At 37.5% G+C, this 15,296-nt stretch overlaps 1 protein-coding gene across 2 annotated transcripts in view; it reads right to left on the bottom strand.

Moving 5' to 3' along the window:
• RNF217 (ring finger protein 217) overlaps positions 1 to 14,197 on the bottom strand; it is a 48,984-nt gene extending 34,787 nt beyond the window's left edge. For both annotated transcript variants that reach the window (XM_032216540.1, XM_032216542.1), the window contains exon 1: positions 13,377 to 14,197. In XM_032216540.1, coding sequence (XP_032072431.1) covers positions 13,377 to 14,000 — 624 coding nt within the window. In that variant the 5' untranslated portion in view covers positions 14,001 to 14,197. The remainder of the gene's footprint in view (positions 1 to 13,376) is intronic.
• Positions 14,198 to 15,296: the final 1,099 nt, after the last annotated feature.

Genomic DNA, 15,296 nt, shown 5'->3' with positions numbered 1-15,296 from the left:
CAGGCCTGTGGACCAGATCTAAGCACCCCGTGGCCGATCCAGCCCCCAGGCCTTGAGTTTGACACCCCTGTGATACAGGATCAGGCTAGATAATAAAAACCTTTCTTCAAGATCTTACAGAAAGGCCAGTAAAGTCAGTGCAAGTCTAATCTCTGGGGCAATGCTGTTCCATATGGCAGGCACCACAACATAAACAGATCTGTTCCTGGGTCCCTGTGAGGGAATGTGATAATGACTTTGTGTATTGGGGACAAAGAGAGAGCTCTTAACTTATCAGTTTGTAAAAAGAGGGTAAGTGATTTGTACTTTCAGACTTAGAAGGTTCTGATAATGTAGCCTTAAAATAAAATAGAATTAGCTCATCATGTTTCCTGTCCAGTCTACCTAGGAAGGCTGACCAACTTGAGAAGTTGCACATCATTGATTTAGTGACTGAACCAGAAATGTTGCCTTTTGGGAGTCCATGTCTTTTACTAAACTTCAAGCAGTAAGACGATATTGAACATCTCTCTACCTCTGATCTAAAAAGTAAGCAGAGACATTCTTTTGTTCTAAAAGTAGTAATAGTTATTCCTCAAATATACCAGCCCAAATCCATTCAAGATCTGAAGGTAGAAATCAATTCTATAAGTTGGACTTGAGAATAATATCAACAAGGACACAATATTCCACATTTTGAGGAATATTCTCATCTAAAATTATGTTTTCTAACCGTGTACCCTCCACATGTCTTAAGACTACAAACTGTGCTGAGTATAATGGGAGTTGAATAACAGAACAGCAACACAATGTTAAGAAAAACTTCTCTAAATGAACTTGCATTACTTATCAAATCCCTTGTGCTAAAATTCCATGCAGAAATGTAGATAAGACATAAAACAACAATCATGCTATCATCTTTTTTTTCTGTTGGAGTAGTTGAATTTCTTTGGAAGTTCTGATACAATTCCAGAATTGCTTAGTTTCAACAGCCTCAATGGATTATTTCAGAAAAATGTTTCATGACCAACAAAAAATATTGGTAATATTTTAATTTCTGAATTTGCTGTAATTCCTGAACATTCAAAAAATCCACAGAGGGTAAATGATTGGCAATATTATCATTATATGTTACTTTTTTATTGTCAAGAAGCAGTCAGCCCCTCAATGTTAGTTGCTGGAATATTAACTGGAAGATACTATAGGGTTCTTATTTTGCTTTGACTTAGTATCTGGTTGTTCACAGCTATTTTCATAGTTAGGCCGTTCACTTGATTAGAGTTTACCAACTTTGTATTATTATTATTGTACACAGCAATGTGAAATTAAAGCTGCCAATTCTTTAGCTGAAGATGGCCTTCATATACATCAAGTTCCTGCCAAAAACCTAGGATAGCAATGTATCAGCATAGTAAATCCAAGCAGTGTGGTTTTGTAATTGGCAGATGAAAATTGTGTTATTGTGCAGATTTTCTAAGTGCTAAGTTTTTTTTTTTTTTTTTGTTATGACACCCAGTGTGAACCACTGAGACCACTATGGCTGGTTTATGCAATAATCTTCCAACTTCAGATCTTGATACCTTGTGATCTTCTCCAACTATTTATCTTCTAGTCTACTATCCCCTGGTATTGTCATATCAGTTATCCACATTTCATTCTTTTCAACCACAATTAAATCTGGTATGCTATGAACCACTGTTTTCTTCTTGATACTTGGCCTAATGTTAATTTTGGTGTTATTCTCTGCTCATCTGGGTATTGTATTGCTGATAAAGAGGCATTCTGGGATTTTTGTTCCCTTTTTGGCTTCTTTTACTATGAACAGAAATGATTTCTTGATCATCACATTTCAATAGAGACTGTGAATTCAGAGGTCAAACTGTTCATACATGCAATTTTAATACAAGAATAAATTATTTGAAGACTAAAGTAAGGTTCAAAAGTACCATGATGTAGTATATGAAATAATACCATATGGAGGCTTTACTTACATACTGCATAATTATTATAAGTATCTACTTGGTATTTCAGAAGCAAAAAATAATTGCTTCAAAAACAGGAACCAGGAGCAAATAGAGTGAGACACTAATAAGAGATTAATTTCTCACATCCCTGATATCCACTATTTATTGTCTATAAAGCTGAGTTTAGATACAACTATCTATATATTATTTAAAAGCAAGTATCCTGCTAAACATTTGCAATGAAATATCTGCCCTGCAATATTTAGAGCACTATGTATGTCAGCATACCAAAATGTGTTGAAAATTCAGTATTTAGATACATTCATTTAAAATCGGGGGTATATAGCTCTTTGGGCTAAGGATCATACTAATCTTGGAATGGGGTCACAAACCAATAATAGGCTGAAGATTAAAAAAATGTTATTTAATTTAGAATTAAAATTAAAAAAAATTTAACTTAATATAATCATAGGGATATTCCTGATGCATTTTATAGTTCTCATTTTTTAAAATCTCATTTTTAAAATGTAGTTTGGCAACAACTTTTGGAAGGGCTTTAGGGGCCACACCCAACCTTTTAGAACCCATATAGAGCCCTAGATATGTCATAACATGTATTTTAGCATTTACAGAGGAATGTATCAGGTTCCACAGCTAGAATTGCCAGGTAATCAGTCAAATGGGAGTGATGAATAATAACACTAATTTAATATTAATACAGTAATCTAATAATTTTGACATACAAGTATGGTAACAGTAAATTATTGCTAGTCCCTACCTACACACACAAACATATGTGCATGTGTGTGCATGCGCGCGCACACACAGACACACTGTAAGCCAGACAAGAAACACAGCTAGATGTACTAATTCTACTTTATTGTGAGGCTACATTGACAGAATCTTCCAAGTACACCACTTTTAACCATTTGAACAATTAAGAGGGGGGGGTTCCTTCCTTACTTTCTGTGGCTATTAACCCACTTGGGGTGTGTGTGTGGAGTTCTGCCTCTCTTATCTGATCATTTCCTAGGCAGCATCTCTTCTCCTTTTCCCCCCAAGGTCATCTACTCATTCCATTACAGCTACAGAAATCAATGAGTATGTAGATACATTAAAGCAGCAGTCATCAATAAAGCATGCTTTATTGTGCTGGAGTTGCAATTCCCACATAACATGGCAACCCTAAGACAATTGGAAGGTGATAGCTTGGGGAAGGTTGCAATAGTATCAACTGTATTTAAAATTTGAGTGCAAGGTAAATTAATTCAATGATCAGTATATAAATCAGTGGTAAGAGACAGTGAGTCACCACAGTCTGAATGTTCCCCTTTCTGGGATTCCCTGGTGTCTAGTTTATCAAGAAGCAAAACATCCTTTCAGTTAAAGTAGCTCTTGCAGGTGCAACTGACAACAAAATTCCTTTTTGCTGCAACAATTTTATTATTTTCTCCTTAGAAAATTTGTTTCCATGGAATGTGTCTAAATCCAAAATCAAAATAGCAACTTTGATTTCTTTATTTTCAAGACAATTTAACATTGAATTGGAAACTGATTTTGAAACACAGAAAATATATCTTCCAATCTTATCATCTATTCCTTCAAAGTATATAAATATCTACAGATAACGTGTATGTTATTTTATTTAGCACAAATGAATATTTCTCATTTACTACATTTTCATAGCTTAAAGAACCCAACTTTGGAATAGTACCACTTTTCTGAAATTTAATTAAAATTCTATCTGCTTCCAAGCTTGAGACATAAAAACCTGATACTGTTTATCATACTATAAATTAATGTGAAAGTAGAATCTGTAGTCTTTAATTCAATATTTGTAAAGAACTTCCCCTCCCACATTTTTATCTCAAGACATGAAATATTCTGCAGCATACTGAGTAACTTTTCCAAAATTTCTTCATCTAAAAAAACATTTTAATACAGAAATTGAAATCACAAAATATTCATCTAACATGAAACATTCTCACTTCTGTATAACTTCCAAAGGGAGATTTAAGGAACACATATTGTATCATTTCAGTAACTGGAACTTATTTGGCAAAAAGTTAACACACTGAGATTTAAATCCAAGCAAGCTATTTCTGAATTAATATGTGAAGCAAACTCCATTTCAGGTGCCTTATTACTTTGGGGACATAACCACAATCATCCTTGGATTAAAGACTTAAAAGAATGAACTGGTTTCCTCAAGACAACCTATTCTGCATGACATGAAATGGCTGAAAATAATTAGATAAATAATTTATTTTTACTGAGTCCTTATAGGAAAAGGAAAAATGTTATTACGTGACTGACTGTCTTTGATATCTAAGCAACTTGACAAGTCCTATATTAAAAGCACCTGAAGAGAAATGAAGTAGGGGAGGTTATAGGCAATGATAACTGAGTGCTTGGAACCTTCCCCAAACAAACAAATCACACAATAATATTGGAAAGTATTATTTTTAAACAGAACTACATTAACTGAATCAAATTTCAGAGGTAGGAGCAATTTAATACATTTTGAATCAAACTGCCCTTATTGATGAAAAGCCATACCTATAAGGAAACAAACAAACAACTATTATAACTAGCGATTATCCCTTGGTTTTGCCTTGTAGCAATTGTATTAAATGATAAAGATTTAAAGAACACTTGGTTTCTTACTTTTATTGGATTTGTGACAGTTTAGGATTCTGATCGTAGAGTTCCTACTCAGCATAAAAAGTTACAAAGGAAGAAAACAATACAACATATAATTTTATAGTAAGACTGGGAGTTAGGAATAAAATACAACCAACTAATCATAATTAACTACTTTATAGCTGAAGGGAAAATACAATCAGTTTAACTGGCAATGTCTTAATAGACCTCCTAAAATGCCAAAAGGAAAGATGTTATTTGAAGAAAAGGCTATATCACAGGAGGGAGCTACCACTTGTTCCCTAGAAGGAGCAGTATATCTGACTTCATTCCATAACAGTGAAGCCTATAACTTTCTCTACATCACCATCAACTGGACCCTGTTGGAATCATGGTGGAACAGTGCCTCCCATTCCAAATCCTTGATGGCAAGTCAGAAGGATTCCATAATTGACAGTACTGAACGGCAATAAGAGAGATCAAAAAGCATTAGGAGCATCATATTTCTCCTATCTGGTTACCCATAATGCAAACTATGTCACAATGTACTGTGCCTGAAATCTGACTAAATTGAGACTGATTCCTCCAGGGCTTTTTAACTTTCTTAACAACCATCCCTAAAACGGAAGGTTGAAACCATAAGTTTCCAGAATGTAATGCAATAGAAGCACCTATTGCTTCCTTCAGGGAGGATGGCCACTCCCTCTACTTAGCAATGCATTTATCACCAGCTCAATATATGTTCCTAGCACCTCCCCAGAGACTTACACCAACTAGAAAGGGAAAAATCCAGACTACATGCGTAAAGTCAATGCTGAGTCCACCTTGTCCAGTTCCTTGGCTATTACAGAATCAAACTCCTCATAGATAACCTATTAAGAATTAGTCTTAAGATACTTCCTCTGAATTTGCCCAGTTGACATCTAACTTCAAGCAGACCCAAATGATTTTGTCCTAAGAAATTGACCACAATGGCCTTCCAGACCATTCTTAATGCATATCCTTTTCAGCAACCAGTTAAATATCTCAGTGGAAATGTCATTATAGTTTCAGAAAACTCTTCAAGTGATTCTGGAAACGGCATATTGCCACTGGATTATTTTAGATAATGAACTTCCAACTTTTCTTGTACCTGCATTAAATTACAAGTTTCCAACCACAACATTTTATCTATATAGCATAATAGACCATAAGTGGTGTGGTTGGCAAGCTAAATATCTCTTTTTAAAATTAGGGTAACCCACCAAGTACAATCATGGCTTAACGTGCCTCTTCTTTTTCATTTAATGCCAGCAATGTCTTTAAAATGGCATCCGCTGTGTTATTGAATCAAATAAGAAACAGCAAACAAGAAAAAAATGACTATTAAAAATCCCTTTCAAAATTGGCCTTGGTCCAACCCATTTTGGAATGTGGTAATTATAGTGATGTTGGAAGTTTTGCAATAAACCCTTCATAGCCTGAAACTGTCCAGCCGTGATGGATTACAAATCTCAGAATTATCAGTCAACAGTACCCAGGAGCAGAGCAGTTTGGGAACACTGGTGTGTACTAGAGTCACTTCTAGGTGAGATGGGCAGCATATAAACTTCATAACTAGATAAATAAAATACCAAGAATTCTGTTTAACAAAACAGCAATTGGTCAAACTAGTATGTATGGTAGAAAGAAGAGTAATATTTGTGGTGAAGCCTTCCCTCTCTCTTGCACTGAGCAAAGCCTATATTCAACCAGCAGAAAAAGTTACAAGTTACATTGAAAAATGTGACTTATGACCATTTTTCACAGTTGCAACCTTTGCAGCATCTTCATGATCATGTGATCAAAATTCAGATGCTCGGCATCTAATCATATTTATGAACGTTGCTGCATCTCAAGATCATGTGATCACCTTTTGCAACCTTCTCACAAGCAGAGTCAGTGGAGAAGCCAGATTTATTTAAGAACTGAGATACTTATTTACCAACTGCAGTGATTTGCTTAAGAACTGTGACAAGAAATGTCATAAAATGGGGCAAAATGTACTTAACAAATGCCTCACTTAACAACAAAAATGTTGGGCTCAATTGTGGTTGTAAGTTGAGGACTACCTGTATTACATTTGAATCTTCAAACCTGAATTCCCTCAATCCAGTAAGAGCCTGCTATAAAAAACTGGTTAATTATCACTAAAAAGAATATGATAGCTAACACTATGGCAGTTAACTTCAATAACACTGCTTCTGAAGAAATCTCAAACATTTCATTTAAAATTGCACCACATATAAATCATTCTAAGAAAGAATCAAACATAAAAACAGCAAGGTTAGGGCGTATATCAAACACTAAAGTTAGGAGTATGTTAGGGTGCATTTGGTCTCTACCCTGTTTCCCTGAAAATAAGACTTCCCCGGATAATAAGCCCAATTGGGCTTTTGAGCGCATGCGCTGAAATAAACCTTCCCCTGAAAATAAGCCCTTCCTGAAAATATTGCAACACAGCAGCAGCCATGAGGTGACCATGCTCACCTTAAAAATAATAAGCCCTCCCCAAAAATAAGGCCAAGTGCTTATTTCGGGGGGAGGGGTAAAAAGAAAATAAGACCCTGTCTTATTTTCGGGGAAACACGGTATATTCTATCTGGCTTGAAGTAGGTCCAGTTTGACTGAAAGATCATGATTCCAAAAAAGCATAGCTTCTGTATAAGAAGGCAATTCCTCAGATTCAACATAATAAATTGCAACTCAAAATTGCTGGAAAATCAATTTAAGAAGCCTAGGCAGTCCCTATAATGCAAAATATTTTGAGCTGAGCCATCACAGCATGCTCTGAAGAGTATATTGAACGCAAGGCATCATTACTCTATATAGAAAACATATGGGCATACCTAGGAGTGTGTTTTCCATAGAGTACATGCATATCAAGCATTCAACAGCGTTCACAGATCTAGTATTACCAGTCTTATAGGGAAGGAAGACTTGTGCAGCAAAAGGGCTTCAGGAATTATTGGAACTGATCTTAGAAAATGCTGTGTAAATGCAGTGAAGTCCCTTAACACTTCATAGCATAAATATTAATTAATATTTGGGGACTATTAATGCACACATTTAAATAACCGATTGAATCCCCACATGCCCTAAAGTTTGCTTGGTTAATTTTGCCAGTTATTGTTCTTGCCTTAAAATAACACACCAAAATAAAAACTAGTTAAATTTATATGCTGTATATTTATATGCTCTTAGGGTAGTTTACATATTGATAAAACATTTAGAAACAAAGAAGCAACAGAAAGCAACACAAAAACAACAGCAATTCATGTAATACCCAAGGTAATTCATAGAGTTATCTTGATCCAATGATTTAAAGGACTATAACTTGATAAGAGAAATAAAGTAAAGTACAGCAAGAAAACACTTCATATACTGCATATGGCTGGAAATTAAAAAGGCTAATATAGTGTCAGATACATTTTTTGTCATCACCTGAGCCCTATACATAAACAATTTAATTAAAAAACCCCATTAAAGTTCAGTTGATGATTGGCTAGAAAAACTCTACTGAATATGTGACTCAGCTTACTCAAAATGATGCCTATTTTTGCCTGCTGACTCCACAGGCTTCTATCTCCAGCTGCTCATTATTTGTCTGACATTACTGTAGTGTAATACTATTCTTTCAGCTCATTAACAGCATGCAGTATACAGTGTTTAATAAATTTAAATCTGAATACATTCTCTTTTAAAGTTCAGTAATGATATTCTTTGCACCTATATATATCATATAATGAAGCAAACATAATACATTACATGGAATTTTATAACAAATAATTCAAATTTTAATATAGCGAGAATACTCTGTACAGATTTGTTGTTATTCCAGCCTAGTGGAATTATGATAAAACATTTGAATTCTTTAATATACATACAGGTAGTCCTTGACCTACAATAGTTTGTTTAGTGACCGTTCAATGTTACAACAGCACTGAAAAAAGTGTCTTATGGCCATTTTTCACAGTTATGACCTTTACAGTATCTCCATGTTCATGTGATCAAAATTCAAATGCTTGGCAGCTGATTCATATTTATAACATTGCAGTGTCCCACGGTCATATGATCCCATTTCTGATGAGCAAAGTAAATGTGGATGCCCTATTCACTTTACAACCGGGTTACTAACATCAACTGCAGTGATTCACTTAACAACTGTGGCAAGAAAGGTTATAAAATGGGGCAAAACTCATTTAACAAATGTTTCACTTAACCACAGAAATTTTGGGCTCAATTGAGGTCATAAATCGAGGACTATCTGTAGGTAAACCTATTATTATTAAACAAACGGTGTGCACAAAACACAGAAATGTTTCTGGTGACACAGTCATTTGTCAGCAGCCGAATAGAAAAGGGAATCTTTTTGCTTAGAATCTTACAAAATTTGATTAAAGAGTAAAACAGTTTGAAAATGTTTGCCAAAGATAGAGAGTTGGACATTTCACCCCATCACTTGACATAATCCTGAAGACTGAAGCAGCTTTAGAATTATTTCTAGCTGAGATTTAAGTATGTTTTATTCTTCTCACCAGAAACATCTAAAGAAAAAATGAAGAATATTCTTGCCATAATATCCATTCCTTGTTCAGCCACTATATCTAAGGCATACTAGGGTCAATTCATTGTAGGCACAATGTAGGTTCAAATGTTAAGATTAAGCTGTGGTTTGTTCAACTATATTTTGTTGAAACAAAAATACAATTGCCTTGTTCCACACATGGTCTTAAGCCTCTCAAACACAATAAAGCTGGATGCACATAAAATGCTATATCCAAAGCAAACAAATACAATTACAGCTTTTTATGATGTCTCATTTTCTTATTGTGTATTATTGCCTTGTATAATCCAGTTATTTCCTATTATTTGGTTGAAGACAGCACATGACCAACCCATGTTTTGAAGTATACTGCTTATATAATGTTATCATGCAAAATATTTCCTATTTCCTGGCCAAGCTATGCTGAAGGAGCTGCTGCAATTTTGTGTATCAAAAATAAGTCAAGAACCAATCACTTTATATATACAGTTTTAATCAACCTAATCTAGCATGCATTTGTATGGTGTGTTCTACAGAAAACAACAAAGTCAGGACTTGGGCTACGCACAATGCACATCACATTTTTCATTTTTTTTTAAAAAACTTTTTGTTTAATTATTTAGTATATTTACCCATTAAACAAACATTGCATGGTGAGGACCTATGACCCCAATTGTCCAAAACAATATGCATTACTGTGGGTCATTATGACCTTGATTCGGTGTTTCTAGTATTCAAACATACTTCAAGCCCCAACCCCATTCCAGAGTCTTCAAGTGATGAATTCAGATACACCCTCTCAAAAGATTGTCTCTGAGTTTAAGTACCTTAAAAATAATTGTTTGTCACTTCTGATGCAAAAAAATGCAATCCTATTCAGTTCAATTTATTATTATTGGAGTAGAGACATAACATTAAGATTTGGAGTGACTGAAAGCTCGAGACTTAGCTAAAATCAACATCTGCATACATAGTTCTACAAGGTGGTATGATCTTTAATTGATATTCATCAGTAACTGATATCCTCTTTCCCCAATTAGTATTTTAAACATTTTATTGTGTTTGCTGGGTTATGGGCAAACACACTCTGTACTTTCTAGACTAGAGCAAAGAAAGTCACAAATAATAAACAATGTAACACTGACCTATTCAAAGAGATGTTGTAACATGGAAGGAATAAATATGAAGCTTTTGGAACATTTACTGTCATGTTATATACTATTTTAAATTTTCCTTCAACATACGAACTTATGAAGTGCCAGCAGCATAGTAAACATAGAACTAAATTATATAAGTATACAATAACTAATTTTTGTCCATTGTGTACAAAAAAAGAAATTAAGTTTATAATTCAGGTGTTTATGTGTATGTTTAAAATTAAAATCAAACACAAAAAGGGTTTTCAAGATAAATCTTGGTCAGCAGCTTGGAATAATGTCACTAGTGTCTCAAAATTGCCCAGAGTTCCCTCAACCTCTGAGGGAATTAGGAAACAAAAATTACTGGGAAATTTTATAGAATAAAATGAGGAAGTGTGCCTATCAGTAGACACTACCAGCAAGTCAACATTCCACCTATCCTGAAAGACCTGAATTTTCTATCAAGTTAAGTAAAAAATAAACTTTTTCAAAAGAGCATCAAGACAAGCAACAAAACAAAACAAAATAAAAACATTAGTACCAAAACTGGGCATAGGATTTTATTTTTACTGGAACAAGAGTGCAAAACCTCATATAAATGTAAAATATTAAATAACCTCTTGTCCAAATTCCCAATGACTCAGTTTAAATATACCATAAAAATTTAGACATATAGGCAACAGCTTTTTTGTCAGACATATAGATAAAACTGCTGCAGTCTCTCAGATTCCTTGATGTAAATATGGAGACGGAATTCAACTTCTTTATAGACTGTTAGATCCTTTAACCACATCACTCTTTCATAGCTTGCTCCTACGTCCCAGGGCTGTTAATATGTAGGAAATTATTTTCTCTTACCCTCTTTTCTTTCTGTATTTGGTCTGAAGATTCTTTTATTTCTGATAATTGTAATCTGTTCTAGTAGTATTTTCAGATGAATGGAAAATATAAGAGCTTTAAATACATTGATACATATAGAAAATAACAAAATAGAAATAAATGATCACTTTGGTCTTTAAACATTATTTATGAATAAGCATAAAAAGAATATCTTGCTTAAATACATATCCAAGTTGTTCGCCTGATTAAAATTGATTAAAAGTTTTAAATGAGAAAGTCAGTTAATTACCTGATCCACCTCCCCTGCTAAGTCACAATTTATTAACTAAACTACAATTACCTGGGTTCACAAAATTAATTCATAATGTGATTTGTGTAATCTATGTAATACATTTGCAAAATATAGCTTATGGTTTAGCAGAATGTATGAATCTAACTAAGAAAACTGTAGTTAGAACAATCCTTGGCTTAGAGTAGGTATGAACTCTGCTAATCTTCTTTGTAAAAATTATGATGATATCATCAAATATGAGATAAAGAAAAAAATGCATGTCAGCAACATGTTGATTAGAACACTTTTTGATAAGAAAACTAGCATCATAGAGGACACAAACCTAATGCTGCTAATTTTACTAATCTCTTTCACCCATACACCATTTTTTCTTAACTAACCTGAAAACTGTTTCTTAAAAACTGAAAAGCCTTTTCAACTTCTATAACATTCAAGTTTTTTCTCTCTCTTTACAGAGGAATAAGTCCATTTATGTCTCTTTTTTTCCTTTTCCCGCACTGATTTTAACTCTAAAAGAAATGCAAAAATTGAACTCTGGTGAAGAGAGTTTTGGCAGAGGAAAAAAAAAAATCAAAACACGAAGTGTAGCTAACATTAAAGAAAAAAAAATGCAGACGTGTGTGTTTGTGCGTCCCATAGGAGGAGCTGCAGTTATATGATTTGCAACAGAACTCAATCGTTAGAGCAGCAATGGATTGTTAATATTGAGGGAAAAGGAAAATTATGCCATTTCCTACAGCACTGAGTAATGTAAAAAGTATCCTTCAAGTTGAGCTTGATTCTCAATTACTACTGTGACTACACATGGTTAAATTTTCCCCACAACAACATGGAAGAATTTGACATTATCTTCCAGGATGTTTCCACTTCCATCTCCCCCCCCCACTTTCTATTTATTCTATCCATGTGGTTTCTCAACCTCTTCTTCATCATGGACCTCCTTAAATACCTTTGTAGCCACAGACCATGGCCCTCCAAGGCTTAACTCAAGATTTAAATCATAACATTTCTTCGCAGATCCCCAGTGAGGACATCGTGCCCCTCTTCCCAGGGTTTCACAGACCACATGTTGAGAACCACTATTCTATTCAATATCTCCCATCCATACTCTAACCTGATCTGTTTCAACCTAAAGTAAGTTCAAATTCGGAAAAGGCTGCATTATCTTCTCATTGCACTGCCCTCAATGGCTTCTATGACCCATAAACAACCAGCCCATTCCAATCACCTTCCCCCCACACACAGACACCAGGAGCAGGAAGTTTCAAGGAAAGCATGACATTTGTGTCTTTTAAAAACAAGGTGTCTCCTCCCCCCCCCCTCTGCTCCCCTTACAAGTTTTGCTTAGTGGACCAAAGAGAAATGAGAGGAGAAAGGAAGAACAGGAAATTCAGGGATGCAGGATACAGAACAGGAAGTGTATGTGTTGGGGGGGGGGGGTTACCGATACAAAAGGTGTTGCTAAACCTTGTGGAGGATAACAAGAAAATAATTTAGGCGTTCAACTCAGGAAGAACGTGTTGTTAAAACGAGGGACGTTCCACATTTAAGAAGCCCTACGGTCACGTATGAAATAGGAAAAAACGACGGTGGGAATCTAAGGGATAGAAGATTAAGCCAGGTTTTCCCCGACTTCCTAACTGGCAGCTCCGTCCCCTAAAACATCGGGGACGGGTGGAGAGTAGATTTTCGCGGATTTGGGAGGGAAACATTCTGCACATGTGCCGAGCGCTATAATCCCCGCACGGATTTTACCGACGGCCGCAGGAGACGGAAGGACGGGCAACTCGGGATCGCCCTAAGGAGGCAAACAAGGGAGGCAGCCTCCCGGCGAAGACCACACGCCCGAGGGCCTGTTGGGAGGGGGAGACATCATCGCCCCCCCTCCCCGAGCCGTTCCGGGGAAAGGGGAGAGAAGGGCAGGTCAAGGACAACTGCGCCAAAGCTGTACCCACTTGGGAGCTGAGATAGCGCTTGAGGCACGCTTCGCAGACTGGCTTCTTGCAACACGGCAGCGGCTTCAGGGGCTTCTCCTCCAGACAGACACGGCAAGAAAGCACCAGGAGGGTCCCGAAGTCCCCGGAGATCAGCCCGGAGAAAGATTCGGGCAGAAGATACAGGTCGACCTCGACGTTGCCGGAAGGGGTCCCCTTTCCTCCAACTCCCACTGCGCTCGGCTGGGAGGGCGGCGGCGGCGGCGGCGAGACGGCGGGCGGGGGGTCTTCTTGTCGGCCCTCTTCTCCTGGAGTTGGAGGAAGAGGAGAAGGAAGAGGCGGTGGGCCATCGCGGGACTGCTCGCTCTCCGCACGGGAGACGGGCCTCAAAGGAAGCCGGCAGCTGTTGCTACTTGGTGCTTCCGAGTGTGGACCCTCCTCCAAGGGAGCCCCGCCGCCGTCGCCGGCTTCCTGGCCTGGCGGTTCAATCGGCGGCGGTCCAGCATCGTCCTCTTGCTGTGGCCTTGGTGTCCTTCCACTGACTGTGGGCAGCGGAGGTTGGGTCTCCGTGCCCGAGAGACGCGGCTCGGGGGCAGCTCCGTCTGGCTCCGGCGGAGAGCTGGCCGTGCTAAGGCGCTCCCCCATGCCCGCCGCCCCTGCAGCCACCCTGGCTGAGGCTGCTTCCCATCCAGTTCCCAAGCCGGGACTGGCCTTCGCACCCTAACTGCGATTCCTTCCAGAGGTGACCGTCGGGAGCCCCTGGGCAAAAGGAAGCCAGGAGGGGCAGCAGCCACTTCGCAGCTCCCCGCGCCGAGGGCCCGACGCCCCAACGCGGCACCGCCTCCTCCTACTCGGCTTGCCGAGTTCAAAGAGGAGTAGCTCCGCCCCCGCACCGCGCGCGCACGACACACCGCCTCGTATTACCTACCTTCCTCTTTTGCGGGATTGTATCCAGCTCGCTGACGCCTCTACCATTTCTCTTCCCCCCCCCTCTCACTTGGACGTTTCCAAATCCAGTGGTCGTAATGCCACCTTTCTCTTACTTAGATGGTGTATGAATAGAACATGCCGAGATTTCTTTCTTTCCTCCGCCCCCCCCCGAAAGGGATTGTTTTTAAAAGAGCTTTGGAGCCTCCCTGAACTCGCCTCCTCATTTTATCAGCTTAACGTTTCAGATAGTTGGAGTTATGCAGGTTTAATCAAAGTGCGAGAGAAAGGGAGGGGCGGCGGAGAGGAACCAAAGTTGTTAATAAAACTGAATGGGCATGACGTTTGTATATTATTTGTATATGGTAGTTTAAGATGTTCCTCAAGGCTTTGCATCACGGATTTACCTTGCTTTACCTTACTAGCTGATTCTGATTAGTCGGGGTGTGAGGAAAGCTTATTCAATAAGGTCATTTTAACGACCGGGTAAGTAAACGAAAGAAATCGAACATCATGGCTAAGTTGAGAAATGTTACCTTCTATAGCACAAAACCAAAAGGCCTCACTTGATTCAAGATTAGAAAAGTTATACTGGCTGGAAATAATGGTTACATTCTAACTAAAATATAATCAAAAGTATAATAGAAACATATATAAAGTATAACAGTTATATTGCAAGTAAAATGTTCTCTATGAGTTGGTGACCATCTAATTCTGAATGCCAGTTGGAAAAAAAAGTGAGAACTTGTCAAGCAGGACAAGTGGGAAGATAGCACAGTTGGCTTGAATAGTTAAGTCAAAGCACTCTACCACTAATATTTTGTCTTGCTCACACATAGTTTCTCACGAGACATCCCTAAGTGGTGTCCCACTTTTATTTTATTGCACAATAGCTAAAGGGTAGGCATATTCACAACTGGTAAAGAGTAATGTGTAGAAAACCAGAAGCACATAGAAATAGGATTCAATTGGTATGAGGACTTAGAAATAATGCTTTTGATTGATCTGTAAACA

Source organism: Thamnophis elegans, chromosome 4, assembly GCF_009769535.1.
Source record: "Thamnophis elegans isolate rThaEle1 chromosome 4, rThaEle1.pri, whole genome shotgun sequence".
Classification (NCBI taxonomy): Eukaryota; Metazoa; Chordata; class Lepidosauria; order Squamata; family Colubridae; genus Thamnophis; species Thamnophis elegans.
This window is presented reverse-complemented; position numbering and strand designations above follow the sequence as displayed.